Source organism: Notechis scutatus, chromosome 1 (assembly GCF_049901735.1).
Source record: "Notechis scutatus isolate UNSWTSFEM ecotype Mainland chromosome 1, rNotScu1.2, whole genome shotgun sequence".
Lineage (NCBI taxonomy): Eukaryota > Metazoa > Chordata > Lepidosauria > Squamata > Elapidae > Notechis > Notechis scutatus.
The window spans coordinates 229,979,954-230,007,834 of NC_142009.1; the positions used below are offsets into that span (position 1 = coordinate 229,979,954).

The window sequence follows — 27,881 nt, forward strand, 5'->3', positions numbered from 1 at the left end:
CATGTATAACATACAAACTACACTGTATCATATAATATAGCACTTAGCAATAGCACTTAGACTTATATACAGCTTCACAGTGCTTTACAGCCCTCTCTAAGTTGTTTACAGAGTCAGCATATTGCCCCCAACAATCTGGGTCCTCATTTTACCCACCTCCGAAGGATGGAAGGCTGAGTCAACCTTGAGCCTGGTGGGATTCAATCTGCCAAATTGCAGTAGATGTAGTTTGCAGTACTGCACTCTAACCACTGCGCCACTGCATAAATTATTTATTTATTTTATTTTGTCATGTTTATGTAGTGTATATCGGAGGTAGTGACCCTTTGAGAGCTGTATGCAATGAAATTTCATGTATGCTGATTAGTGTACATTCAAAATGACAATATTCTATTCCCATTCCATTCCATTCCATTTTATTATAATGGAATTTCCTATCAGTTTCAGATCTAGAAAAATGTGTCAACAGTACTTCACTTTTCTCCTAAAGGTGTCAGCATGAATACTTTTCTTTCAGGTGAAAGCTTGTCTTGTCATCTACATTATCTGCACAGTGGTAGTGGCTGTGCTTTTTCTATTTGATTGATTTATTGCACAACCCGTATCCAAAATACTCGATGTAGTACTACTAATGATTATTTCTGTCAACTGCATCATCAGATTGTGGTGAGTTCTCCTTGGGGCCAAGTTTCTGTTTTCTTTGTGGAAAAATATCTGAACATTCAGGGCTAATACAACTGGCAGAAGTTGAACTGAGTACTGGGGAGATTGCTTTTGGTGGTAGAATATTGAAAGTTCTCGTTAATTAATTTTGAATTTACACATGGCACATGCACCAATTCTACAAAAAGAAAATCCATCTTCTGTGAAAAGGACATACTATGGATTTTTATTTTTATTTTTTTTGGTGGAGCATTTCTGATTAGAACCAGCCCAAGCTTAGTAGACTCTGTCTCTTGTGAAGTCACTCTTCAGACTTTCTATGGTAGCCATTTTATGGCTTTGTCACTAAGGTTCTTTTGTACAACTTTATTCATGTCACAGACCATATTCCCAAAAGCAGTGAAAGCCTGAACTAAAACAAAATGTGACTGAATTAGAGATACTAGGATAATTAATAGGATTACTGCTCATGGGTTGGGGGGAGTCTGAGAGGTACAACCTAGAGCAGAGGTCTCCAAACCTGGCAACTTTAAGACTTGTGGAATTCAACTCCCAGAATTCTCCAGCCACCATACCTGGCTGAGGAATTCTGGGAGTTGAAATCCACAAGTCTCAAAGTTGCCAAGTTTGGGGACCCCAACCTAAAGGTTGCATGCATTGCAACACTCTCTCCACTCCAGCCCTAAGTAGTCTTGAGATTTCCAATAGAGATTGTTAACCCTGCTCATAGAATTATATTTCTCAATCTTATGAGAAGTTCTGTTTTGTGGAATACATGCTGAACTGCTTAATCATAATGTCAAGTCCCAGGGAGATCAAGAGATCCAGGCAGTTCAAGTGGGTATAAAGATTTATTGCAAAGGTACGCTCTCTACAAGAATCTGAACTATTAACAGTCAAAACATTGGTAGATAAGGAACTTAGATCTCTTGTGAGCACATAGGGACTCGGGACTGATGACATGTTTGACCCACCTCCCTTGGGCTCAGCCTGGTCATCTCCTACACCTATATTGTGCATTTGACTTCATACACAGAAGCTAAATGAATTTCAATTGAATGGAAGTGGGGAAGACACCCAGTGATCACTACTACCTCATTACTCATGAGGTACTAGTGATCATTGTGCCCCCCCCCCCAATTCAAGGTTCATGTGATTTTTGTTACCATTATAAAACCTGTGTGAATGCTTCAAGAATTGGTTTCTATCCTCAGTTCTATCTCTTGACCCCCTGGCCCCTGTGGTTGAGCTAGAATGCCTTAAAATCATAAGACTTTAATCGTGTTTATTAAATCTGCTTCAGAAACATTTGGGGGAAAGACTGACTAGGGAAAGTCTCTCTCAGGGGAGGGCAACAAACAAGGCAGCTTCTTGTCCTTAATTTCCCGTTCTGTTTTTCAGTTCTGTTGCATGGCCACGCATGGCATTGTCCCAGTTTTAACTTTCCTGGGATTCTTTATTTGCATTTCCATGGCAGCCTTTGGATGCAAACCAGTGTGTCACCAAAACAGAACTGCAGATTAGGAGGTAATTTGTTTCCATCTGTTTTGTTGGGGAGAGGAGGGTTATGGCAGTGGTGGGGTTCAATTTTTTTTTACTACCGGTTCTGTGGGTGTGGCTTGGCCTTGGTGGGCGTGTAAAATCTCCAGTCAGAGGTGGTATTTGCCGCTTCTCTAAATTTCTGCTACTGGTTTTCCAGAACTGGTCAGAACCTGCTGAATATCGCCTCTGGGTTATAGACAACGGGATTAAAGGTTAAAGAATGGTGAAAGGGAGATGGGTGAGGGGTAGAGAGAGGACAAGAAGGACAGGTTAGGAATAGGTCTGTTCTGTATCTCTAGCAGGTGTGGGCAGTTATGGCAACTTTACAATCTGTGAATTTTTGGCTAACTCAGGAATTTCAGGAGATGAAGTCCACAGGGTGTAAAATTGCCATACTTCCCCACCCCTGCTCCAGCAAGTACCAGGGAGGTCCACCTAATTGAGATGAAAATCCAGTGGAGAACCAGCATTAACCAGCTGTGCTGCGAATCAACTCCATGTATGAATTTCAAGACAAAGAAGCAATGGAATAAAAATGAAACAAACAAAATAAAAATATTTCTGCATGTATGAGAAATAGGAATATAGCTAGATACTAGGATAATGGAAATAGCCAAGATGATGATTTGAGGACAATTTGAACATTGTAGCCTTTGACGAGAGACTACCTAAATTTAATAAATGCAACTGCCCTCTTCATGGGTTAGCTTTGACCACAAAATTTCTTGGTTATGAGATGCAACTCCCAGCAGTATGATTTTCAGGTAAAAGCTATAAAATAAAGTGAGAATGGAAAGCATCTGTAAAGCAACTGTGAACTGAAGTCTTCTACTGCCATCTTGCTCATTCTCCCAGGCAACAAAACAAAACAAAACACAAAACCCAGACTTATTTAGTCCTGCTCTTTCTAGAGATCTTGCTAAATCATCAGAATGTGTCTTAATGGCCCACCAACCAACTGGAAGTTTGAGTTGGTGCTTGAAGCTAAAAAAATGTTGCCTAGCCTTGCCTTAACCTTTCAAGTAAACCCAACAAATCATCATGATTAAACAAATTATATCTTTGCATGATTACACTTTTGTTTCTTTCACAAGCATTTTCTTGTTCTACTAACTTTTCTTGTTATTTCAAAGCATTTTCTTGTTCTACTAAAATCAACAAAGAACCTGAACATGTTTATTGTCCAAACTTCAATGTCTAGAGCAGTGTTTCCCAAACTATGAGGTAAGGCTCCCTTGGAGAGGTGCAGACAGAGTCCAGGGAAGATGTGAAGAACCATTTAGTTGAACATTGTTGCAATAAATCTACCTTTCCCAAAGTTTCATCGTGTTGTTTTCATTATTTCTTTGTATTCAATTCAGTGTTTGGGTCATTACTTTTTTTTTCCAATTGTGTACATTGATAAATGGAAGCATGATGGCAAAAAGCTGAGGAATTTCTGATCTAGAGGAAATTTGAAGTAATCATCCATATCTGTCCACATTCTCAACTAGTGCCCTTGTTCCCTTTTATCCAGTCCATTTCTCTGAACTTTTCTAGATGCAAATTCAATAAACTGAACTGAAGACCATTCAATATGTATTGTAAACAACAAAATTTCTGCTTAGCTTAAATTCCACCTCTTATATTTATTTACCTCGCCTCCCGATTTTTTCTGTTTCAGATTCTGCAAGGGGAAATCTTCCTTAATAGCCTTGGAAGTTCTCAGTAGTTCAGACGAAATGAATGGGCATGAAATTAAGAAATAGCTTGTCAATTTCTTCTCCAACAATGGACTAGAGGAAAGCGGTAGGTTAGCAGTGAGAGGGCTCTTTTTTGGGTGAATAGATTTCTGTTGCTGCAAGAACTTTTGGCAAGCAATCGTCACTCCTTGTTTTCCACATTTCATGACGCAGAAGTGAAAAAAACCACAGAACACCTGCAAAGTACTTTTGTAGCTTTCCCAGAGTCTTCCTTTATCTCTCACTTGGGGCCCTTCCCAATGTCTTAAAACTAACTTGCTTGCTTTACAGTGTTGAGAATTGGGAGCAAAGTCGTAATTTCCCCCCAATCTCCCTTAACACCACAAGCTGGAAACATGTCAAATTACTTTTCCCCTTCTAACAACAACCTTCACTCAGGTTCTATAGAACTACAGTATTAGAAACCACACATACAAATTATTCTAGGGCACTCCCACATGCACTTTGCAATTTATATCAGGATCATCTCTGAATATCTTTAATCCCATGACAGCTTCTCTGCTTAGTAGTTGAGCCTACTGATGTCTGGCTTTATAAATCTAAATTTACTTCCCTGGAACATATTGTTGCTTCAGGACTTAGGGCAGCTGGAACAGGATAACAATTTTCATTCCTCATTCTCAGAATATCTGTTTCAGCATCTCTGAAGCCAATGGCAGGTCATCTTCCAGACTGTTCTTATGGGAATGGAGAATGAAAAAAAAAAAAGTAGTAATGTATGGCTATGTCTTTGCTTTATTTCAAATGTACTGCAGCCGAGCTGGAAATAATAAAACTGTATTCTTGAGCATAGCCAGTTTGATAGGATCACAACTCTGCTTTACAACTGGGGCAGAGTCCTCATGAGAAAGTGGTCGTAAGGTCATTTTTTTCATCTCCTGCCTTTGGGGATAGTAAAGATCAAGTCACATACTTCTTCTACATATATCCTCCCACCCCTTCCTGGAACTATAAAAGCATTGACGTCTCCTCCGTGCTCAGATTTATTTTATTTTATTTTTTAGCTCAACATAACCAGTTTTTCAATCTCTCTTTCGAAGACTTAGTTCTCAACCCCTTGGTGAAACTTCCTCTGAACCTTGCCTAATGTGTCTGCGTCCTTCTTAGGCCTAAAACCACATATAAAATCTGCACTCTTGCTCTTCCTCTAGGTAATTTATGCTCAAAGCAGGACTGGTAAGATCTGTTGCTTGGACTGGGTGTTTTCAGGTTGTAAATTAAAGATGCAGGCCTCAGTCTCTACACCTTACAAGAAAAAGGAAGAATTTCCATTTTACTGCTAACCCTTTTTATCTTGCTTGCTTGAGAGGCTACAGAAGACCACTCACAATGGGAATAGAAGGAGAAAGCAGCAACAGCATTGTCTGCATGCTCCAAAACTGATTTTGGAGTGGTTTAGGCCTTATGCAAATGCATAATCTCTGCTATTTATTAAAGTTGTCAGATTTTTTTTTTCAGGCTTTCACATAAACCTAGAAAATAAAGTGCTTCTGCTTTAAGAATTAGATTAACTAACTGTAAAAGGCAGATTCTCTGAATAAGATTTCAACAACCCTAGGGAGATTTATGGCATCTTAAATGTAAACAACTTTATTGCCACAAAGACCTTGCTCATGTCATCATGCCTCTGGCCACCTGGGGTTTGCAGGCAGCTGTTGGAAACAAAATCAAGCTGTTGCTTGATTTTGTGCCATTTCTTGTTTGAGGAAAACACAACAGCACACAATGCACATCAAAAGAAATTTGTCAGCTTACTGTTTTGAACCATGTTTTAAAAATCATGCCACTATAGCTTAGAAGAAAAGAAAAAGAAAAAAATACACAAAAACTTAACTCTTCATGTATTTATTTTCTGGGTAGCAAGTTTTTTTTGTCTAGGTGGTAGCTCCTTTTTCTTGGGGATTTGTTTCAAACGTGCTATGATTGAGCAATGCATTAATGTATGATTTACAGAACAAATACAGCTGCCTGGGCTGGCACTGCAGCACCTTGAAGCATCAAGTAACTACACTGAGCCATAAACTAACCAACTATATTTTAGTGTAGTGTTGCTATAATCCCACCCACATAATAAGCAAGGATGAGGTCACTAGCACTTTCAAACCAGCTGCTGTATTTTAAACTGATCTATCTTACAGGTTTGCTGTGAGAATAAAAAGGACAAAGAATCAAACCGAGTCTATTACATCAGATAATGGATAAAATAGTAGAATGGTACCAAGTATGTTACCCAAGCAGTCTCCACAGTATAGGAAACCAGCAGGTTTAGACTGTAGTCTTAAGTCAACAGAAAGAAACCCCATCAAACTAGAACTTAATTTAAAAACATATAATCTGGCACTATTATACAAATCTCTCCACTGCCCCAGCCTTTTTTCAATCCTGTGCAACACTGCTAATATACTACTACATTATCAATCAATATCACATTTGTTTTACATATCAGCAGATTCATCCAACTGTTATCACATATATGCAGATCTAGTCAAGTTTCCTAATGGTTGCATTTCCCCAAGAGATAGGCAAACAACATAATGTATACACAATTGACTAGGACCTTGGACATTTTAGCATTTTAGCAACCACTTGTTGCTTTATGGTGAAGGTGTTTTCAGCACTCACAAAATAAATGGAATAGCAGAGATGTAGCTTAAACGAAAAGCATTGGAGGAATTATTTATATTGAATTAGACCTGCAGGAATCTGTGATTCCAACAGGGTGATGAGGGCATAACTGACTTTCTCAGACTAGGAAAGTCTGCAACTTGAGCACCAACTAAAGCTGGACAGTTTATCTGCCTTTTCAGTCTCTTATCTCCTTGAGTAGGAGTGGAGTCCAAGAGGACATCAAAAAACGATCCTGTTCTAAAGGGAAATTGTGACACCTTCCCAAACCAACCTCAGAAATGAAACTGGGTCAGATTGATCCCTTACAAAAAGCAATTTTGTATTGGGATTTAATTTACTGCCTTTGAATGCATGGAGTAGCAAGAATGGGAGAGGAAATGGCTGCAGGGGACAAATTGCAATGCATTGTGGGCAATCATTCTGTTGAACTTTATTGGAAAACCCTGCTGGAATTTGTGGAGCCTAATTCTGAATAGATATTTGATTCACTTACCACCGCCACCCTTAATTAGGGGACTGATCTGTTTCAAAAATCTACAGCACTCTATAGTCCAAGGAAAGGGCTTTCTAGTTACTCAAAACATTGGTACTCTAAGGATAGGGGAGAGGGATAAAAGGGATGGAAACTCTAATAAAGATTTAAATACAGTATTTCCAAGATTCTCAATCTTAATGTGTATGCACCTCTCAATAAACTCAAGGCATTCTGGCAACCAGTAATCATCTTTCCTTTTTCTATTCTAAATTCAACCTGCCTGACATTTTTCTTTCCATTTTTCTACCTTCTATTTAACTACAAAGTCAACCCTTTTTACAGTTATCTGCTTGAGCCAAATATTTGATCCCAGAAGCAGATATTTTCTTCCTTTAATTCTACTTTTCTGTCACTAGAAATACACATTTTAGGAAGACCCTCTTACTGACAGTAGAGTGCAGTTGTACTGAAGCAAAGTGGTTTTTGCTAAATCAAGAGCTCTTTCATTTTCCAGGAACCACAACTTTGGCTTTTCCTTCCCTAGTGCTAAAAACGGAAACTCTGGTTTCTGGCAAGCGAGGGAAATGACTTGGAAAGGATGTAGTGACTAACCCCATAATGTAACGTACCTCATTTTTGTGTGCATGTGTGCATTTGTACCCAAGGAAGACAATGTTGCTACCACAAATATAGACCACTTATTTATTTTATTTTATTTATTTTGTCAAGCAGTTATAACAGGTATAAGTATAAACATAGTTATGGATACATGAAATGGATACATATAAGAAAAATAAAAAAGAAACAATAGGATAGGGACAGTAGGCACGTTGGTATACTTATGCACGCCCCCTACAGACCTCTTAGGAAAGGGGTGAGGTCAATAGTAGAAAGTCTAAGGTTAAAGTTTTTGGGGTTTGGGGAAGAAACCACAGAGTCAGGTAGAGTATTCCAGACATTGACCACTCTGTTGCTTAAGTCGTATTTCCTGCAATCAAGTTTGGTGCGGTTTACCTTGAGTTTGTATCTATTGTGTGCTATGGTTGAAGCTGAAGTATTCATTGACAGGTAGGACATTGCAATGTATAATTTTCTATACTATACTTAGATCGCACTGAAGGTGGCATAGTTCTAGGTTTTCTAGGTCTAGAATTTCAAGTCTGGTGGCATAAGGTATTCTGCAACGAGTAGAGAAGTGGAGAACTCTTCTTGTGAAATATTTCTGGACTTTCTCAACTGTGTTAATATCAGATATGTAATGCGGGTTCCAGGCTGATGAGCTGTATTCAAGTATTGGTCTAGCAAATGTTTTGTATGCTCTCGTTAGTAATGTGATATTACCAGGGAAAAAGCTATGTAGGATTAGGTTAACAATTCTTAATGCCTTCTTGGCTCTGTAGTTACAGTGGGCTCTAGCACTTAGATCATTAGAGATGAGTACTCCAAGATCCTTGACAGAGTTTGGATCATCAGCAAGGTCTTAACTATTCAGCTTGTATTTTATTTTCTGATTTTTTTTGCCAATATGTAAGACAGAGCATTTATTTGTTGGGATTTGAAGTTGCCATTTGTTTGACCATTCTGATACATAGTCAAGGTCTTTTTGAAGGGTAGCAGTATTGTCTGTAGTGTTGAATAGCTTTACATCATCAGCGAAGAGAACGCAGTTGCTCTTAATATGATCACAGAGGTCATTTATGTAGAGTATGAAGAGAGTTGGTCCTAGAACACTGCCCTGGGGGACACCACTGTTGACAAGTTCAGAATTTGATAGGACGCTCCCAATTTTGACCATTTGTTGTCTGTTTGACAGGAATGCTTCTATCCAGTTATGCAGGTGTCCAGAGATACCATAAGATTTTAGTTTTAGGAGTAGTTTGTCGTGTACCACTGAATCAAAAGCTTTACAGAAGTCTATGTAGATTGCGTCTATTGCTTTGCCCTGATTGAGTTGTGTAGTCCATATGTTTCTGCAGTGTAAGAGTTGCAGATTACAGGATAGCCTTTTTCTGAAACCAAATTGTTTATTGTAGAGTAGGCTGTTTGTCTCTAAGTGGAGGATAATGGTTTGGTTAATAATGGATTCCATGACTTTACAGGTGACGCAGCATAAAGAGATTGGTCTGTAATTTTCAACTAGGCTGGGGTCTCCCTTTTTGAAGATGGGGATGACCGTGGCTTGAGACCACAGGTTTGGCAAGGAGCTGGTCCTGAATTTTTTTTCAAAGATTATGCTTAGAGGTTCGGCTATGATAGTGGATAGTTTTTTTTAAAGAAGTAGGCACATATTCCATCCGGTCCAATAGAGATGGTTTTAGATTGCGTAGTGCTTTTTCAACGTTTTCTTCTGTGAAATCGATATGTATTGGATCATTGTAATTGTCTGTGGTTCTTCCTCTTGACTGCCCAAGAATTAGAAGTTCTATTCATGGTGACTTGACCAGTTCTTATCCGGAGTGAGAAAACTCGAGTTTATTGGGGTGGCAATTATGCAGCTACTAAGACAGCTGGGTAGATTTTTCTCAATCTACTGGCTGGATTGATCAATGTAGTTGGTATTCATGGTTTATGGTTTTGCTTATTGGGAAATACAGCCATGAAATATTACAATGCAACTAAATAGTTAAATAGCTAATTGGACCAGAGTTCCAAGAAATGTTTAAAGATACTAAGATCCACATTACAGAAAACACCAACAAAATATGGTGCTACAATTAAGTTTATTTGTGCAAGCACAGATGTGTCCTGTGATCTCTTGATTCTCAATTGACTGTAATTTTGCTTTAGAGAATAAACAAAACTGCAGTCAAACCCAAAGTGCAATCTTGCACCATGGGACAGATCGTATGAGACTAAACAAGTCAGAAGGTTATCTACTTTCCGGTTCCCCAGAGTTTAGGCAGACGTTTCTCTGTCTTTTACTCTCATTTGTTTTTCAGCTGGAGCTGTCAGGAATTGTGCCAGGAAAAGATGGCAGGAAAGGAATATTCCTCACCAAGAAGCAAAGAGGCTAGCCGGGATTGAAACAATCATTTGATTACTTTAGCCCAGTGTTTCAGAGGTACTTAAAATCAAATTTATTTGCCAGCCTATGTTAACAATTAATAGAATATTAAAATCCCATTAAATAACCATGAGAAGCAGTTGTGGCAGCAAACACATCAATTTTCATTTTAATATAGTAAATGTTATCCATAGAAACAAAAACTCTTTTGGGGGCCTCCAGAATTTTTTAAAATGGGAAGACATCCTGAGAGGAAAAAATGTTTAAGAAGTGCTGCTATAGGGAAACAAATAGCTGATTAAGAAAAGAAATGTAGTTTTTTTCCCCAGAGCATGGTTTGGTTTCTTCTATTTAATTTAAAAAGCTAAACTTCATTCTCTATCTCAGCGGTACCCAACCTTTCTAGCTTAGCAGTCTGAGGGGGGAGGGAGGTGATGGTTCCGTGTGAGTGGCAGGCACAGGCGCAAGTGTGCACAACTCCATTTGCACAAGCAGTGGGCGCAGGTGCCCTCTGCTTGCACAAATGGAGTTTCACGCAAGTGGAGTTGTGCGCACATGATTGCCCACTGCTGGTGTGGCCTAGTTCCAAACAGGCTGAGGCCCGGTCATGGGCCATGGCTTGGGAGTTGGGGAACCCTGCTCTAGCTGACAATAGAAATAAATGGTTGGTATTCGGTAGGCCATCACTTTCTCTGTAAGCATCATCTTGGAAACTTTTTCAGAGGCTTCTAAAGTAAAATAGGAGTGGTGAGGTGGCTCAGTGGTGAGCTTGTCAGCTGGAAGACTAGCGTCCCAGATTTGGGACCTGAGCAGCACACAATGGGGTGAGGTCCCATCATCGCCCCAGGTCCTATTAATCTAGTAGTTTGAAAGCATACAAATGCGAGTAGATAAATAGGTACCACTTTGGTGGGAAGAGCATTCAATGTCATGCTGGCCACATGACCGTGGAAATATCTTCAGACAGCACTGGCTCGATAGCCTTAAAATGGAGATGAGCATCGCCCCCTATAGTCGGCAACAACTAACGGAATAAAATCCACAAGGATTCCTTTACCTTTACCTTCACCTAAATTAAAATATCTACTGTCTTTGTTCACTGGATTAAAGTTCAAAATTCACTCTTCAGCAATCCTACAAATTACAATAAAGTGTAGACTGTTGCTCAGGCATCGGGCGCTTCACCATATCATAATTTTCACCTTGTTTCTATCTCCAACCCATCATATAACAATTTGAAGGCTTCCTTCAATGATCATTATGTGTGCCAGACTCAAAGTACTGAGAGCAGTCATGGAACCAGACAGCTCTCCCACCATTTGCTAACCAATACGACACAGTAGGTTTGTTTTTAAAAGACTACAAGTAGTATCTGTTAGTTTAAGAACAGAGCTTCTGGAATAATAACTTTCTAAACCCTATCACTATCACTATTCCATGATCATATACGTATATCTATCTATACACATATAATTATTAACAACTCCCTCCATCTGCATTTTCAGTTATGTTTTGTCCATTTGAACTTGGGGGGGGGATAGCAGATATTATGGGAAGAAGTCACCCCTGCTGTGAAAGTACCATTCCTTCATTCTGTTTGAAAGTTCCCTGCTAGTTATGGTGCTGGAATAACATGAAAGCATTTTAGTAACTATGTGCTTTTCACAATAGCTTTAACCATAGGTGTAGGTTGCATATCTATATCTGTATGCAAAAAATACTGAATAACAGTACATTTGACTCAGACTTCCATCCGTCCTAGGTCGATAAAATGAGAACGCAGATACTTGGGGCAATATGCTGACTCTGTAAACCGCTTAGAGGGCTGTAAAGCACTGTGAAGTGCTATATAAGTCTAAGTGCTATCTGGGCTCAGGGTTTGGGAGACAAGTGTTATGTGCATACTTATATACACAGTGGAAATAAAACTAAATTGTTGTTCTTCTCTTCCTCCATAAGAATTGTGACACGTATTAGAAATTGACTAGGTATTTGGTATTGGAGAAAACTCTTGAGAAATGACAACCAAGAAAAGAAAAAAATGGATCATCAAATAAAACAATGCAAAATTCTTATGTGGCTTAGCTGCCTTAATTTGATTCTGTTTAGAGAATCAAACTGAACATTCAAAAGGCATGATTTGATTCCAGTTTGTGTTTTAAAATTCAGAAGCAAACCTAATCACTAAGATTCAATCTATAAAGTCTAATGAAGAAACATCAAAGATCCATTTTATTTATTTTTTGATGGCATGAGATAAAAATAATAGGGATAAATAGGCTCTTCAGAGCCTGTTTTTTCTATTGAGGATACCTTCAATTGTTTCACTGCAAGAAAGCTCAGAGGTAGTAGGAAAGTAGAAAAGACATTCTTAAAATTATCCAGCAGGGAACCTGCTGTGCTATTTGAATTTCAAGTGTTTAACTCTGCAACCTAAGCTTCTATTTTTTTTATAGTCACATGTGTTGTTGGAAACACCTATTATCCAGAATTTAATTTTGGATGAAAGCACTGACCTGGGTGCACAACAGAGATTTAGTTAAGGTGGGGAGGGGGGTTTAAGCTCTCTCAGCTCTGCTAGCTGGATTACTCCAAGATACAGCAGGCTTGGGTGGAAGATCTAGTTAAGAGATTGCTGCACTCAGTAGGAATTCCACTAGCAAAGGTTCTTTCAACAATTTTCAGTATTTGCTGATTGTAAAAGTCTCTCTCCCTGAGCTAACTGATCTATGGAGGCAATGACATGGGTGTTTTGTCTTGAAGCACCCCAAAAACTAGAAGCTTGCACTCAACCCGAGTGCCTCAGGGCCTCCAGTTTGTTGTACTGGTCATAGGCCTGTCTTTAGTTTGTATCTTGCAACAGGCTCTATGTTGGATATGATGTTTTGTTCCTTGAAGGAGGCGTCTCTAAGTCTTTTCAGAGACAGATTACCCTTTGGTGAGTTTTAGACTAATAGCTGCTACAAACGTCTGGCAGAAGGGGAAACAAACTAAAATGATCCAACCCAGGCACTTGATATAACTGGTTTCCTGTAGGCACTTGGAGAACATTTGTCACTGTTGTTGTTGAAATCTTGGGTGATCTCCTTGAAAGTCTCACATAAGCAAATCTCCCTACAGCACAACTCACTTGGCTCAACTAGTGGGCCAAGTCCATTTCTTCCTTAAATAGAAAAAAAGAGAGGCAGAGGACTGCCTCTGAAGATGAATGATGACTGCTATTCACTAGATCCGATGTGTAATAGAAACATAATTTCAGACAGCCTTTGGTGTCCTTATCCTCTTGTTACTTTTTTGTCACTGCTTTCACTTCTCCTTTGTGTAAAATAATCAGGAGGAGAAGCTGTATTCTGAATGAAGATGACAAAAAATACAGTAGGTGACAGAGAGAGGGAAAAAGGAACTGAGAACATGCAAAATCACACTGGCCAGCCATATGAACACAGAAGCTAGTTGGTCAAACTCCATGTTTCTTAGATTTCTATCCCACTTTCCACTTGTGCAAGCTAGTAATTTTAATAATTAAACTGAATATATTAAGATTAGTAAAGATACACATTGGCCAATAGCAGAATGTTGCTTACAATCTCTAAATCTATAGAAATTCAGACCAAATGTATTCTATAGCCTGTCACTGAAACTTTAAGACATATTGTCCCAAAGGTGCTTTTTTCCCAAAAAGGCAACTGGAGTTTTTTTGTGTGTGGGCGGGGGTGGGGGGGGATGTTTAGTTTCTCATCTTCAGTTCAGAACTGAGGAGGATTCTTGTATGAGAAGCGAAATGTTTTCAAAGAAAAAACACAAGAAATCCAGGTTCCCTTTTGGGGGAAAAAAAAGTACCTTTGGGACAACCATGACCTGAAGATTGCAAATCTCCCTAGACATATAGGACATATTCTATGCTGTTTTATACTGACACCTGCCCTTAAGATGATAATGACTACACTTCAGAGATTGTGAAAAAGAATAGTCTGCTGAAAGATTAGATGTTAGCTCTTTCCATGCCCCAGCAATGCAAGTTTTCTGTTAAACAGAGTAATGTTTCAACTGCATTCTTCTCTTCATGGCAACAGAATTCATATACAAGATGTGTGTAAATTATAAGGCTGGAATCCATCATCCTGGCTGCCTTTTATCCACAGCCTCCATGATCAAACTGCAGATTTCAGTGGCTCCTAACAGAAATTCACTTAAACCTCGACATAATACAGTTAAGCATCTTTATGCCAAATTTAATACATACTTTTAATGTGCAACAGTTTTAAAGGTATAAAATGAATATGGCTGGTACCTCCGTTCAGTCAGCTCTTTGTACTACCTCCTATAGCAGAAATAACAGCTTCCAGAAATTTCCTATAGCCACCTGAACTAATTTAATTTACTTGGGAAAAATTGGAAATGGCTCTTCTGAGATTCCTGAAGATAAACTTGCTCACGCTTTCCCAGAGACAGAGAACATAGGATTGTTCTCATTGATTCCAGAGACGATTACTGTTAAAGAAGTAAGATAGCTGCATAAGCTGCAAAAATGTCCGGATGGAATGAACTTTTGCTTGTTCTAGAACTAGTACTAGCTCAAGATCTAGAAATAGATTAGTAGTGCAGCAAATGTTGTGATGAGAACTTTTCCCTAGTTTTACCTTCCAATAAGGGGGCTCATCTAGCTGCAAATCATGGCTTATGGCTTGAATCATGGCTTCTTGGCTTTAATTTTTGAGGTCATTTTTTGTCATTTCTTTTTTAACTTTCTGACAGTTGTGCCAGCAAAGCTATCTTGAGCTCTGGAAGATCACATCATGCAATGCTGCAGAGAGCTCAAATGGTTGAATCTCAGAAACCACAATGAGGAAATGGCAGGCAGGCAGTGAAGCAGAACAGGTGAGTCACAGATTTCGGTGTTGTCAGTGTTCCCTCACCCACCCAATAACGCTTTACACTTTATTTCATGGTGACTGGCTACACATTCTCTTCCTGGTAACTTATACAATAGGTCTTTACCTGAGAATTGGTACAGAATGCCAGGGAAAGGTATGTACAGGTATAGTGCGTCCAAGTAGCATGTCAAAAAGCAAACAACACAAACTAATGTTAACTGTTTCAAAGGGGGAAACAATCAACCTGTCTTGAAATTGAAATATTTAAATGAATACACTGAATCTCATAACAATGAACAGAGAAATTATTTCAAATTGTACTAAAATTGGGAATTCCTTATATGGATCCTCATGGCACGCTTTCCTAACATTGAAGCAGAATTTAGAATATGAGAAAGCAAAATGAACACTTAAAAACAAAGGCCATATGTTGCCGGTCATATTCTACTAAGAAATGTTATTTTTATTGTTGAATGTGCTGACAGTCAATGTTGCATTATTGATCCATGCATATTTATACATGGATTTTATGTATCAGGATGCAGTACTTTGTGTGCATGAAAATGTGTATTAGTAACGCATCTACTTCAGTTAGCATCCATCCCATCTTAGTGGTACATAAATTCATCAGTTGGAGATTTTTTTGAGTTTCTCATTTAATTTCAATAATCTATATCTTAGTTTTTTTTTAAGGGATATCTTTTACATTTTGCTAACAATTTCCCCCAATATGGCTTTTGCAATCCCACAACAATCATACATTCGCTCTATGTTTGTATATTTCATTGGAAAATTAGGACTTCAGTACTTAAACCTATCTTTTCTTTTCATATTCCAGTTGGGCAACTGCAAAATAATTATAGATAAGCACTTTTTCACCACACCCAGTTCATCAGCTACCAGGCTGGGCAAAGTTTAGATGTACTTTGATTGAGAAAAGTCTCTCTCCTTTTCTCAGTATTCATGGGGAGGCTGGGAATGATGGTTACCTTTCCCATTTCAGTGGAGAAAGAAAGAGAAGCGAAAGTGAGCTCCTCCTTAAAGCTCCAACCTTTTGCTATTGTTTTAGTGTTTTACACAAACACACACACACACACTCACTCACTCATTTAGATCAGTGGGGCAGAATTTACTTTCCTGTTTAGAAGCATTCATCCCTACTTAAAATAATGTTGAACTAGAAATCCCAACTGCTTCAAGACATTTGCAATGTTTAATACTTAAATTTTATTGTTTTGTGAACACATTGAAAGAACGTAAACTCCCATAAGTCCTCCAAAACAGGGTTCTTCTTTCTGCCTCTCTACTTCCCAGCAATTCGGACACTGTGAAGCAAATCCCACCCCCCTCCCACCCCAAAATATCCAGAAAGGAAGTACAGATTCATCCTTAAACCTGACACTCCTGTGCCCTCATTCCGGACACAATACATGCACAGAAAGGCAGTATCATGCAGATATCCAACGACCAACAAGGTATAGGCAGGATGAAGGCTGAGAACTGAAGTAGAGGCTGGAGCAAGGCGCTCAACCTCGGAAGTGAAATGGCCATGCTGGAATCCATATATGGAGATATATAGCTATATAGATATAGGCTTTTTTTTCCTGAACCATCCACCCTACCTTAAACTGGAGAGGAGTGTGGGAAGACTTGAGAAATTATGGGGGCCACTGCCTCACCTATGAACAGGCTGGGAGAATGGATATAACCCAGCCTTACAGGCCTCACATTCTGAAAAAAAAAAAAAAGAATTCACAAACAACATAGCACGGTTTAAATAAGGGGAGAATATGACTGGATTCTCATTGTGCCCTTCCCCTCCACCCATCCCTAGGGGGCATGAGTTCAGGAACACTGGCTGTACTGTAGGTCAATGAAGACCACAAACAGAAGCCAAGAACCAGGACCAATGGGAATGGAACCCTCTTTGGGATTGTACAGAAGCTCTCTCCTCCTCGTTCTAGTGGCACTGTCTGCCAGCTTCTGGCCTCGGTAAGGCAGAGCCCTCTCTCTCTCTCTCTCCTTCCCTTCCTCTCTATCTGCATGGTGTTCTTAGCTTCTTTCTCTCCCATCTGTGGCCTCTACAGGCCCAATCCGAGCATCAGCTGCTGCAAGTAAGAAAATGCAGAAACTTTCCCTCTTGGGTTTACTCCTCACTCTCCAGCTTCAGACTGACACTCCGGATTTTGGCTCGAGGCTGGGCACTTCCGGTTCCCTCTCGTTCCACCTGGCTCTGTCCCCGAGAACGCAACAACTGACTCTGCTTGCGCAGGAAGTCGACCGGAGCAGGGCAGCCGTAACTGCCTTTGCCCAAGGTGGGCCTTGTTGTTCCCTTCGGCGAGTGGGCGAGGGATGCTGCTTCCAGCTGGGCAAGATGGGCAACGTAACCATCTGAAAGGAACTGCAAGGGAAAAGGTTAAGGCAGTTAATGCCTGCTTTTACCTGGCCCACCCATTTCTGAATGAGCCGCAGCCCCTGCGGAGCGTGGGGAGAGTTTATCACAATGTGGTATTTGCACATTTCAGTCCCTCAGTTAGTTGGGCAGGGCAGTATCATGGGCCAATTCCACACCTGGCATTGGCTTTGCAGTTTCTTCACCGCCCGGCCCACAATATAGATCTGGGATGAAGGAAGCCCTAAAGAGCTATAAACTGAGATGTCCTTGGTGGAACCATACGCAGCTACAATAGTGACCTCTGCCTACAAGAAATAAGCAAACACATTTTAGAATTAAACCCCATTCAAGCAAATATACAAGTGCAATAATAATTAAAATACAGAAAGTACCAAATCCATACATTAAAATGAATATTAACACTAATTAACCACCCAAAACCTAGTGAAATTAATGCTGTTTCACACATATGTTATACCTTACACTTAACACGCTTCAGATTATTATGGACCAACCCACCTCCAGAGTTATACAGCCTGTCCTGGCAGCAATGTGAGAAAAGGCTCCCTCCCATATGCCACCCAGCTAAGCAAGACAATGAGGCCTGTACTGCAGAACGTTATAGCAATGTAGAATGTTATAACAGGGAAAGCTGTTCCTCTGAGAGTTGGGCTCTACTATACCATCTCAGCGCCATTGTTCCCTCACTTATCTTTCTCCTGTGGTGGTACTCCTCCAGCTTTTTCCACAAGCCCCCTCAGTTATACCAGAGTAGACTCTCCACTGTACACCTCTCCTGGTTGTGCAAGAACACAAGCAGTTACGTACCTCTTGCTGAAGGCTCTGTAGAAAGGCAGCTTTCTGGCGAAGAGGGTCATGCGTGAGGCCATCACAGAAAGAGACAATGCCATGTGGGAAATTATGCTGGGTAAGCCAAGCCACCACTCTATGCTTCTGCATGTCTGGACGTCCTGTCACGTAGATGATCATGAAACCAGAATCTTGCCAATGCCTATAAAAGCAGAGGGGAAGATAATTATCTCTGGAAAACAAACTAAAAACCTGGTGTTCCCCAAGTATTTCAGGTTACTTCTCCTTAGCACCTTCAACCCTAGCCACTCCCATAACTCCAGCAAAGGGTTACGTGAGTGGTAGTTCATAACATCTAAATTGCCTGCCCCTACCTAGAGTATGAAGATAGAACTGTAACTAGGAGTGATTGTGGGGCCTAATTATGACAAAGCTGTAACAAAAGGGCATGCTGTGTTTATAGCATTTTTGCCTCTCAGTTCCTTAAAGAACGCCCTGTTCAGTCACCAGATCAAGGATCCATCAATGCATGTCCAAATAATACTGCTGAGACAGATTATAAACATGTCTTGCCTCTGGAAAAGTCACAACAGGACAGGGAAGGAATAGTTATCACTAGTACCTTCCTTCATGGTACACTGACACTGAACAACAGAAGTTACTGTGAGGTGAAGAGTTACTGAGTGGCCCATCTTCCTCCCACGGTGAGTCTGCACAAATCCCCTCCATGGCCGCTACCCATATCTTACAGGAGGTGTGGGCAACTACAGGCACAGTCCTCAACGACCACAATTGAGCCCCAAATTTCTGTTGCTAAACAAGACAGTTGTTGAGTTTTGGTTCGTTCAATGACTTTTCTTGCCACTGTTGTTAAATGAATCATTAAGTGAATCTGGCTTCCCCATTGACTGTGCTGGTCAGAACGTGACTCTTGGATACTGTAACAATTACAAATATGAGTCAGTTGCCAAATGTCCAAATTTTGATTGTGTGATCTCAGGGATCCTACAAAGTTGTTAAGTGTGAAAAATAGTTGTAAGTCACTTTTTCAGTGCCGTTGTAACTTTGAATGGTCACTAAATGAACGGTTGTAAGTCAAGGACTGCCTGGATGACCCTCTCACGACCTGTGGACTTCAACTCCCACAATTCCTGAGCCAGCATCCTGGAAGTTGAAATCCACAGGTGGAGAAAGGGCTACAGTTGTACACCCCTGTCTTAAAGCAACCTAATATCATTGAGTTTGCTATGTTGGCTGAGAAATCTACAATTTATGGTCCAACATTTAGAGGAATTCTCCCTCACTGCAAGAAATTTCATTTTTTAATTTAGAGTTTATATAAAGACATCCTTTTATTTGGTTAACTATAATGATATTGAAAACAAGAAAAAGAATCTGCATTCTGTAACAAATGCATATAATGTTGGTATGAATCCAGTTTGATTCATAGAAAAACTATCAATACTCAACTATCAGACTGTCTACTAAAGTTGAGAATGTCAGCAGGCATGCTTCTCTCTTCATTTTTCATAAAAAGAACAGTGATAGTTGGAATGCTATTTTAAAGTAGAAAAAAAAAAATCCAGTTGCTTTAACAAAAGCTTCTTCCAAGAAATCCATTTTGACAGCACATTGGCAAGCACAAATATGGAAGCTGGCAAGTGTGAAGAAAAACAGCAGAACTATTTCCAATTGGTGCTTTAAATAGCTTTTCTGTTACTGTGTTACTTATTGAACATCTTTTAAAAAATATTTGCACTTAATGGAAAAAATAATTAGGCTAAGTATTGGGAGAAAAAGTTTTACAGAATGTGGAAACATTCTAGAGAGTAACTCAGTTGAGGAATGTAACATATATAAGAATTTCTCTGTAGTCCTGGTACAGATTTTGGAGACCTTAAGAGAAACAATAGATCAGTTGGTTCAAAGAAATACAAGGAGTCTCTGAGGAGCGGTATTCACCTACCTTACCACATCAACAGCACCTGCTCGCACCTTGGGGTCACTGCCCATAATGGAGACACTAGCTGTGAAGGAGCCATCAATACTAAAGACGACACAAGGTGTGCCCTTTGCTACCACTGTCAGAAAGCATTCAGCATAGGTGTGATCACCTCTGTGGGGAGACAGAAAGGTGTCAGCCCAAAAGCAAATATTTCTACACACTCAGAATCAGAAATGCTCGACTTCTGCATTCAAACAAGCCATGAAGATAGAAGCAAGTGAGGGTGGTTTCCCCCCCAACCACCACTATAGTGTAGAAAACCAAAGAAGGAAAAAGCCGAGCAGTTCAACTATTAATTAGAAACCGGCAGAGATCCTGCGGTGAAGTACACCTCCAAGCACCCCCCACATCGGCCATGCTGATCAGGGCTGCTGGGAATTGCAGTTCAGCAAAGTCTAAAGAGACACCAGTTGCTTACTTTCACTAGCAGGCAACTGGATTGTAACAATTGAACCTGTGTGCTAAATAGTTGTCAAGGCCAAATTCGAACTATTCTGTTCCAGAGGATCGCATCCCACAATCAAGTGCTAGTAATATAAATAATTTTGTAGTGCATTATGGGCATGTGCGTATATTGTCTTACAAGCTTTCCTGGATAGAAGAGAATATCTGGCACAGAGGGGGCTGCCCAAAAGATCAAGCACAGGAAAGGATCTACCATGCATTCACCTCACCACCATACGGATAGGGTACATGCCAATGCCCAGCATCTTCTCTTCAGGAAGGGTGTAAGAAAGTCTTCCGCTACCACTTGTCACTTCTGTGCCATAATGTACCCATTTCCCTGACAATGGCTGTGCCATGATGTAGATATCGACCTGTAAAGAAAGATCAAGGTGGTGTTCACCGTGCATATACTGTTATACTGCATTGATAGCCACAAATTAACACCTTGAAATTGCTAAATTACAGCTGTTATTACGAGGAAAGAGCACAAAGCCTTCCTTCAGTCCCATCCTCTTAAGTTGGTTTTTAAAAATCCATTTTCTACTTATAAACTTTTCATATTCATTCCTCTGAAGGAGGTAGGCAAAATTCCTATATTTTTTATTTATTTCTTCTACCTTTTTCTTACACTTCCGTCCTTCTGGAAACCGTCTATTCTTTGCCTTCTCAAAGGTCTGTGGAGTTTTCATATTACAACTCCAACTACATCTACTCCATTTTGCCTGCAAATTATTTTCTGCTCTTAGGATACAACACTTGCTGTTTACCAGAGTTTTAATGTGAATGGCTTCCTTTAGCCTCCCCTCCTCAACCCTCCCTCCCCCAATTCATTTTAGACTGCTAGCTTATATTATGGATGAGCGCCAGGCTCCCATCATTAATGGCTTCAACGCAACTCTAAGCCCAGAGAAATGAGGAATTCGCACTGAGGTGATCTGAAAACTTGTTCTATGGTAGATCTCCTGACAACAAGGCAGGTGACTCGGTCACTTAAACACAAGAACTAGGGAAGTTTTCCCAACAAACCTAAGAATCCCTCTGGAGGCCACATTCTATCCCATGGTCTTGGCTTAGCTTTAAATTTGTAGTTGCAACCCTACTTCTTTCTGTTCCCCTCCTTAGTCCCAGGAAAGCCTTGCCCTTGGTCCATTATCAGTTCTTCCTCCTTCTGCCTTGAAGGACGGGAGGAAGAGCCACCACCAAGACAACAGTCAGATAAAAAGAGCCTGAGCTCCAAGGAAATAACCCAAGTAAACATCTCAGTAAAACCCCTCCCTCGTTCACATGGAATATTCAGACTTCCAAGTTTCAGTTGCTACAGCTGTTACAATAAAAGTAGTAATAGCCCACATGACATTGGTTCCCAGGTGTGGTGTACCTTAAAGGACTGAACAGCCATTCACAAGCGAAAACACTTTGCATAATATTTACATGCCCACCAGGAAAGAGAAGGCTTATAACATGTAATGCTGCTTGCTCGGGTTCGTGCCAGCATAACACCTCAGCCCTTTCATTTGTCCTGGTAAATCAACCCTAGAATTAAAACCTTGGTTACCTTCTCTCCAGTGAGAGTTACCACATCAAGTGGACCATACATGAAGCGCCCACTAAGGACTTGGGGTCGTCCCTCACACACTATCGCATCACTGGCACGATGGTTTGCTGTAACATTCTGGGAAACAAAAAGCCAGACATTATTTATTAACCTCATCATTGCAAAACTGGACAAGGGGAGAATTTCTCAAGAAATGGATGACTGCAGTGAGATTGCAACAGAGTTGGTTGGAGAATTTAAATACCTTGAATCCCAACTCACGAACGGAACTCATGCAACAACGAAGAGTTGTTTAGAGCAGGCAGGAGAATCTTACTACATAATAGCTATCTGTTCCTCTAGCTGCATTAGAAGGTCATTTGTGGGACTGAATAGGTCTTCTTTTTCTTGGTTGTGCCAATTTGATTAACTATATATAAGGCTATAGTAAAATCAGCTGTCATAGGAATTATAGAGATATCTTGTTATTGAGTTTTTCCTAGTAATAAAATAACCACCATTATGTTCCACTAGAGAAAGCAGCTTAACAAGTTTTATGTACTATGAGTGAATGAATTTTCATCCTACATTTAGCACTATGACCTTACATTTAATTTGCCAATAGCTTGTGTTTTAGGTGTCAGTGCTCACAACCATCACATCCCATAACAGCTTTTTGCTAATTCATTTCAGGGGCCAAAGCTGAACCTAGAAAAATTTAAGATGTTATCAAAGTGAAATAACTCTCCCATTCAATAACAAAAACCTAATGCATTACACAAATAATAATACCTAAGTAAAATCAGATTTTGGATTGCAACAACAGTATGTTGTTCCTTCAAAATCAAAACGATTGTTCTAATGTTGAGGGGAGTTAAGGCAAACAAAGTGAGATCAACACTGGTGATGGATTCAGGAACATTATGAGTAGAAAATGGATAGGATAGGATAGGATAGGATAGGATAGGATAGGATAGGACAGGATAGAATAGAATAACAGAGTTGGAAGGGACCTTGGAGGTCCTCTAGTTCAACCCGCTGCTCAGACAGGAAACCCAGGAAAATAAATAGGATCAGATTGTGTATCTTCCTACAAAGCCAGTAGAGCAACCTCAGACAGACCTCAATATGTGCGCTGAAAAATAAAAAAAAGGGGAGGAAAAGACACCACACCACCCCCAAAAAAGGCTCAGAGAAGCCACAGCAGGTTCGTACCCGGATCTTCACTTGCGTGCGTTTGCGCTGCCATTTTTCACGGGGAAATGCTGGGCTGTAGATCGAACTCTCCTCATTTTCAGTCACTTGATGCTGCTCCGTCTCAATCACCTGCAATCAGAGACTGTAAATTCTAGGCCATGAAAAATAACCAAGCAAAAAGACCACTTTCCAGATTTGCCCTACGTTAACATGTAGCCAGTATTTAATTTTCAGCACTTAGATTGCTTCAAAAGCGGACAAGGCAAGCAGGCTTCTGCTCCAGTGGTATTCAATTATTTTTACCAATGGTTCTGTGGGCGTGGCTTGGTGGGTGTGGCAGGGGAAGGATACTGTAAAATCTCCAGTCAGAGGTGGAATTTTCCAGTTCTCCGAACTACTCTAAATTTCTGCTACCAGTTCTCCAGAACTGGTCAGAATCTGCTGAATACCACCTCTGTTCTGCTAGCCTTGGCAGAATAGTGCTGAGATCCCTATTATCTCTGAGGCACTGCTTCCTGGTATTTTTCCAAATGCAGTTTTTGCTGAATTAATGAATATGGCATTTAATCTATAATGGGCAATACAAAATTAAGGGCCACATAGCAATGTACAAAATTGCAATTTTGGGAGAAGCCAAAGTTTTAAAGGTCACTGGTGTTTTATTATACCCAACAATGCCAAAAGGTGCAGCATAATGCAGTAAGTAGAGGGGTATTCACAAAATCTGCTTCTTTGTTGTTGCAATGCATAGCTGCATGAACACCTGTAGAGTTATAAACAAATGTTGGCTTCAAAATAAAGCCAAGTAAAATGTTATAATTCTGTGAGTGGTGGGAAATTGTGCAGTGGTTTTATGCCCTGTAACGGCCTGTGCAATTACAGTATATTCCACACCTGCAATTCCACACAGCAGAATCTAACTTTAAATATAAAATTGCATGCATATTGAAGCCTACATTTGTGTGGATGTATGCAGAAAAGCAGCAAAACAGGCCTCCCCCACCCCCCGCAAGCGTTTTCCTGCTTGCAAAACATTTTTTTTCCTGTTTGAGATTCAAGAAAAGATAGGGAAAATACTAAAGGTATTATGATTTTTAAAAGATTTCTGCGGATAATTATACTTTTATTCGATTAGAAAATAGGAAGGAGAAATATAAATTCTGCTAGCAGAGTAGAGTGGGATGCGTATCGTGGGTCTTACGAGGGGGCACTGGAATAAAACCTAGGGCAGTTGGGCAATTGAGCCCAACATTTCTGTTGCTAAGCAAAATATTTGTTAAATGAACTTTGCCTCGTTTTACAACTTTTCTTGCCACACATAGTTAAGTGAATCACTGCAGTTAGTAACATGGTCGTTACGTGACTCTGGCTTCCCCATTGACTTTGCTTGTCAAAAGAGGATCACTTGAACCCAGGACACTGAAACAGTTGTAAATACATGCCAGCTGTCAAGTGGCCGAATGTTGATCACGTAACTATGGCAATGCTGCTGCAACAGCCGTAGGGGTGAAAAACGGTCATAAGTCACCTTTTCAAGTGCCATTGACTGCTTTGAACAGTGACTAAGTGAATTGCTTTAAGTTGAGGGCTCTCTGGACTGCGGTGCTTTTTCACTTCTCCAGGAACCCAGACAAAAGGTCTTTCACTTTGAGATGGAGATGCTAAGAATTAAGTGTAGGATGTTTGGAAATCTAAGCACATCGTTTAGCAGCTAAACTCTGAGTCTCAGAACTCATCTAGACCTGTCCTGTGAAAGTAAAATTTAGCCACCAAAGCACACTCCATTTCTATGCTTTCTCCCTTAGACTCTTCCAAAGGAGGATCCTGCATCATTTCAAAGGCAATTTTCGCCATGGTCAACAGATGAGCCAATATATTTCCAACTCAATAATGTGAGAAAATTCCTTCCTTTATTTTTCATGAGAAATACTCTTCCCCTTTTTGCATTTAACAAGGTATACAAGAGTATGAGGATGTCACAGGGATGTATCTAGGTCAGAGGTCTCCAAACTTGGCAACTTTAAGACTTGTGGACTTCAACTCCCAGAATTCCTCAGCCAGCCATGCTGGTTGGGGAATTCTGGGAGTTGAAGTCCACAAGTCTCAAAGTAGCCAGGTTTGGAGACCTCTGACCTAGATACTTTGCTTGACAGCCTGAAAGACTATCCCAGATCATCTTTAAGCTGCTTTTGAGGGAAGCTCTCTCAGTTGCCTCTGATCAAATCAAACAATTAAAGGAACCAGTTCCACAGCACATACACACTTATATTTCTCTCTTGCTTCCAATAGCCCACCTGGCGTAAGATGAAGGCAGCCACATCAGCGCTTTCCCAATAGCTGGCATGGAAAAGGTGAGGCAGGGTGATGGTGGGAAAGGCCGTGAGTGCCTCGGGGCAGTAGAGAGAGTAGTCGATGCGCTTTGAACCCCACCAACGATCCAGAACTAGACCAAAGGGGAGGAGAAATCATATTAGCACCATCCCATGAAGGTGCCCCTATCTTTTTTCCCCCCTTTCTCCTGTAAAATGGGTAACAAGTTCCTCGGCACATTTAACTGCTTTCACTGGTTATCCTTTTCTAGTATTTCTCTATATTTTGCCCTTAAAAAAATAATATAAAGATACAAAATACAAGGGAAAACATTTCCTGAAAAAAAAAACAGTGGAGGAATTCCCCGTGTGCATTAATGCATTGTATCTTTCATCCTATAGAGCTATATAAAAACTTTAAAATATTAATACAGATATAGTGGATCCATCAAAGCAATTAGTCCTTTGCAGATATTAGTATACTCAAGATAGAAGCATTACGTTACAGTGACCAGGACCTCAAAATATTTGACAAAACAGAAATGAACAATGCATTTTAAAAAAGCCACCAAAACATGTCTTAAAGTCACAACGTGGGAGATTATTGACTTCTCCAGACGGTTAGGGACAATACCGACTAGCAGCAAACCATATCCATATTGTGACATATGCTCGAACAGAATTATAGCGAGGAAGCTCATTCCCAAGGTAACGTAGAGTAAATACTGCAACATCTATTTCTCTTCAGCAAGTTAATGCTGCCTATGTGCATAATAAAAGCAGAAGGAAGCAATAGCCAAAGGAGGTGACTCTAAGTGAAATCTAGATCAACAGCAGCTGGTGAACAGTTTCACAAACACTCTAATGAATATTTTTTCAATTTATCCCGTCCCCCCCCCAATCACAAAAGACTCAAGGATCAAAGGGCACTTGCCATTAAATACATTTTTAATTTTAAGCTGCAGTTGCCTAAAAGGGCAATTAGCATTAATTTCTAAGCGTCAGTACAGATATGGCAAAGGAATTCAATATTCTATTGCTCCACTGGGGTCCCTCAATGGAAGCCATAGCTTTGTTTTTAATGATTAAATTCTGATGTACATCAGTCTAAAGACTAAAGACTGGAGTTTAAAAGAAACACACAAACCTCACACACCTAATGCAAATATTCTTTTAACATCATATCTAGTTTGATGCTAGTTATCAAAACGTCTGCAGAAACTTTTAAAGCTATTTTATAACATTCTGTTCCAGTGGCCAGAAACTGAAGTGGCTCAGCTCTGCCCAGAACTACATTCTTAATCTCCATAATGGCTCTTGGATGTTTCTGAGCACTCCAGAAGTGACACAAAGTGGCCCAGTGTGGCCAAGCTAAGGCAACACTGTGGAATTTGGGTTTTCCACTCAATGAACAAGTATTTTCTTGGCACCCGAGTAAATTGCAACCTTTGCAAAATGTACTCATTTGCTTCACAGAAACAAGAGCCTTTGTTCAGATTTCTGTCTGAATCTTCAATGAATCTATTCAAGGAGCAGGCAGTTCATTCTGAATGGCTGACATGAAAGAACAGCTTTATACACCCGTGTCGGGAATATAAGAGAGACACAGAAAAGACATATAGCTTTCTAGCGCTTCAACTAAATAAGTAGATGATGACACATTTTCTAATATTTATTATTTGTAACGCCTAAAGCAATTAAAGCAGAACTCAGCCTGCCAAAAATAAGAATTTTTAAAAGAAAATAATGCTTTTTAAATGTAGAAAACCTGTGGTAATCTTTCCTATCAGCAAATGGATTCATAATAACCAAATGGCCCGCTAAGCTGACTAAAACAAACAAAAGATGCATAGTCAAATCTGGCTTTGAGGAAATTAGTATAAAAAGGCAGCAAGTAACTCACTCTTAACAACTTCATTGGTGCTGGTTGCAGTGCTGTCACTTGCAGCTCCCTCATTTCCTTTCCAGAAGCCCCCAAATGCACCTGTTGGAGTGGGTGGTGTCACAAGGTCTAGCTCACTCACAAAGAGGGAAGAATGACTCTGCAAGGCGTCGGCTAGTTGAAGGAGAAACATAAGCGGAGGTGAACACAGTGATGGCATATTTCCAGTCCTCCACTACTGTACTGCAGAATCAACCTTTCCTAAATTCATTGCTTCCAGCTGTATTGGAACTGTATTTCTCATAGCTTCTTTTGGGGAATTAACTTAGCAAGACGGCAGAAGGTTGCCATTCCTCAAAAAGGAAGTCTGTACA

General features: G+C 40.1%; 1 protein-coding gene across 6 annotated transcripts in view; it reads right to left on the reverse strand.

The window, feature by feature from the left end:
• Positions 1-16,131: 16,131 nt before the first annotated feature.
• PITPNM1 (phosphatidylinositol transfer protein membrane associated 1) overlaps positions 16,132-27,881 on the reverse strand; it is a 31,157-nt gene continuing 19,407 nt past the window's right edge. For 5 of the 6 annotated variants that reach the window (XM_087950567.1, XM_087950569.1, XM_087950568.1 and 2 more), the window contains 9 exons: positions 27,529-27,681; positions 25,611-25,759; positions 23,335-23,445; positions 22,141-22,257; positions 20,808-20,956; positions 20,100-20,249; positions 18,152-18,335; positions 17,500-17,628; positions 16,132-17,329 (listed from right to left, as the gene is read on the reverse strand). In XM_087950567.1, coding sequence (XP_087806693.1) covers positions 17,075-17,329; positions 17,500-17,628; positions 18,152-18,335; positions 20,100-20,249; positions 20,808-20,956; positions 22,141-22,257; positions 23,335-23,445; positions 25,611-25,759; positions 27,529-27,681 — 1,397 coding nt within the window. In that variant the 3' untranslated portion in view covers positions 16,132-17,074. Of the gene's footprint in view, positions 17,330-17,499; positions 17,629-18,151; positions 18,336-20,099; positions 20,250-20,807; positions 20,957-22,140; positions 22,258-23,334; positions 23,446-25,610; positions 25,760-27,528; positions 27,682-27,881 lie in introns of those variants that run through there. The other variant, XR_015746607.1, reaches the window with a different exon arrangement.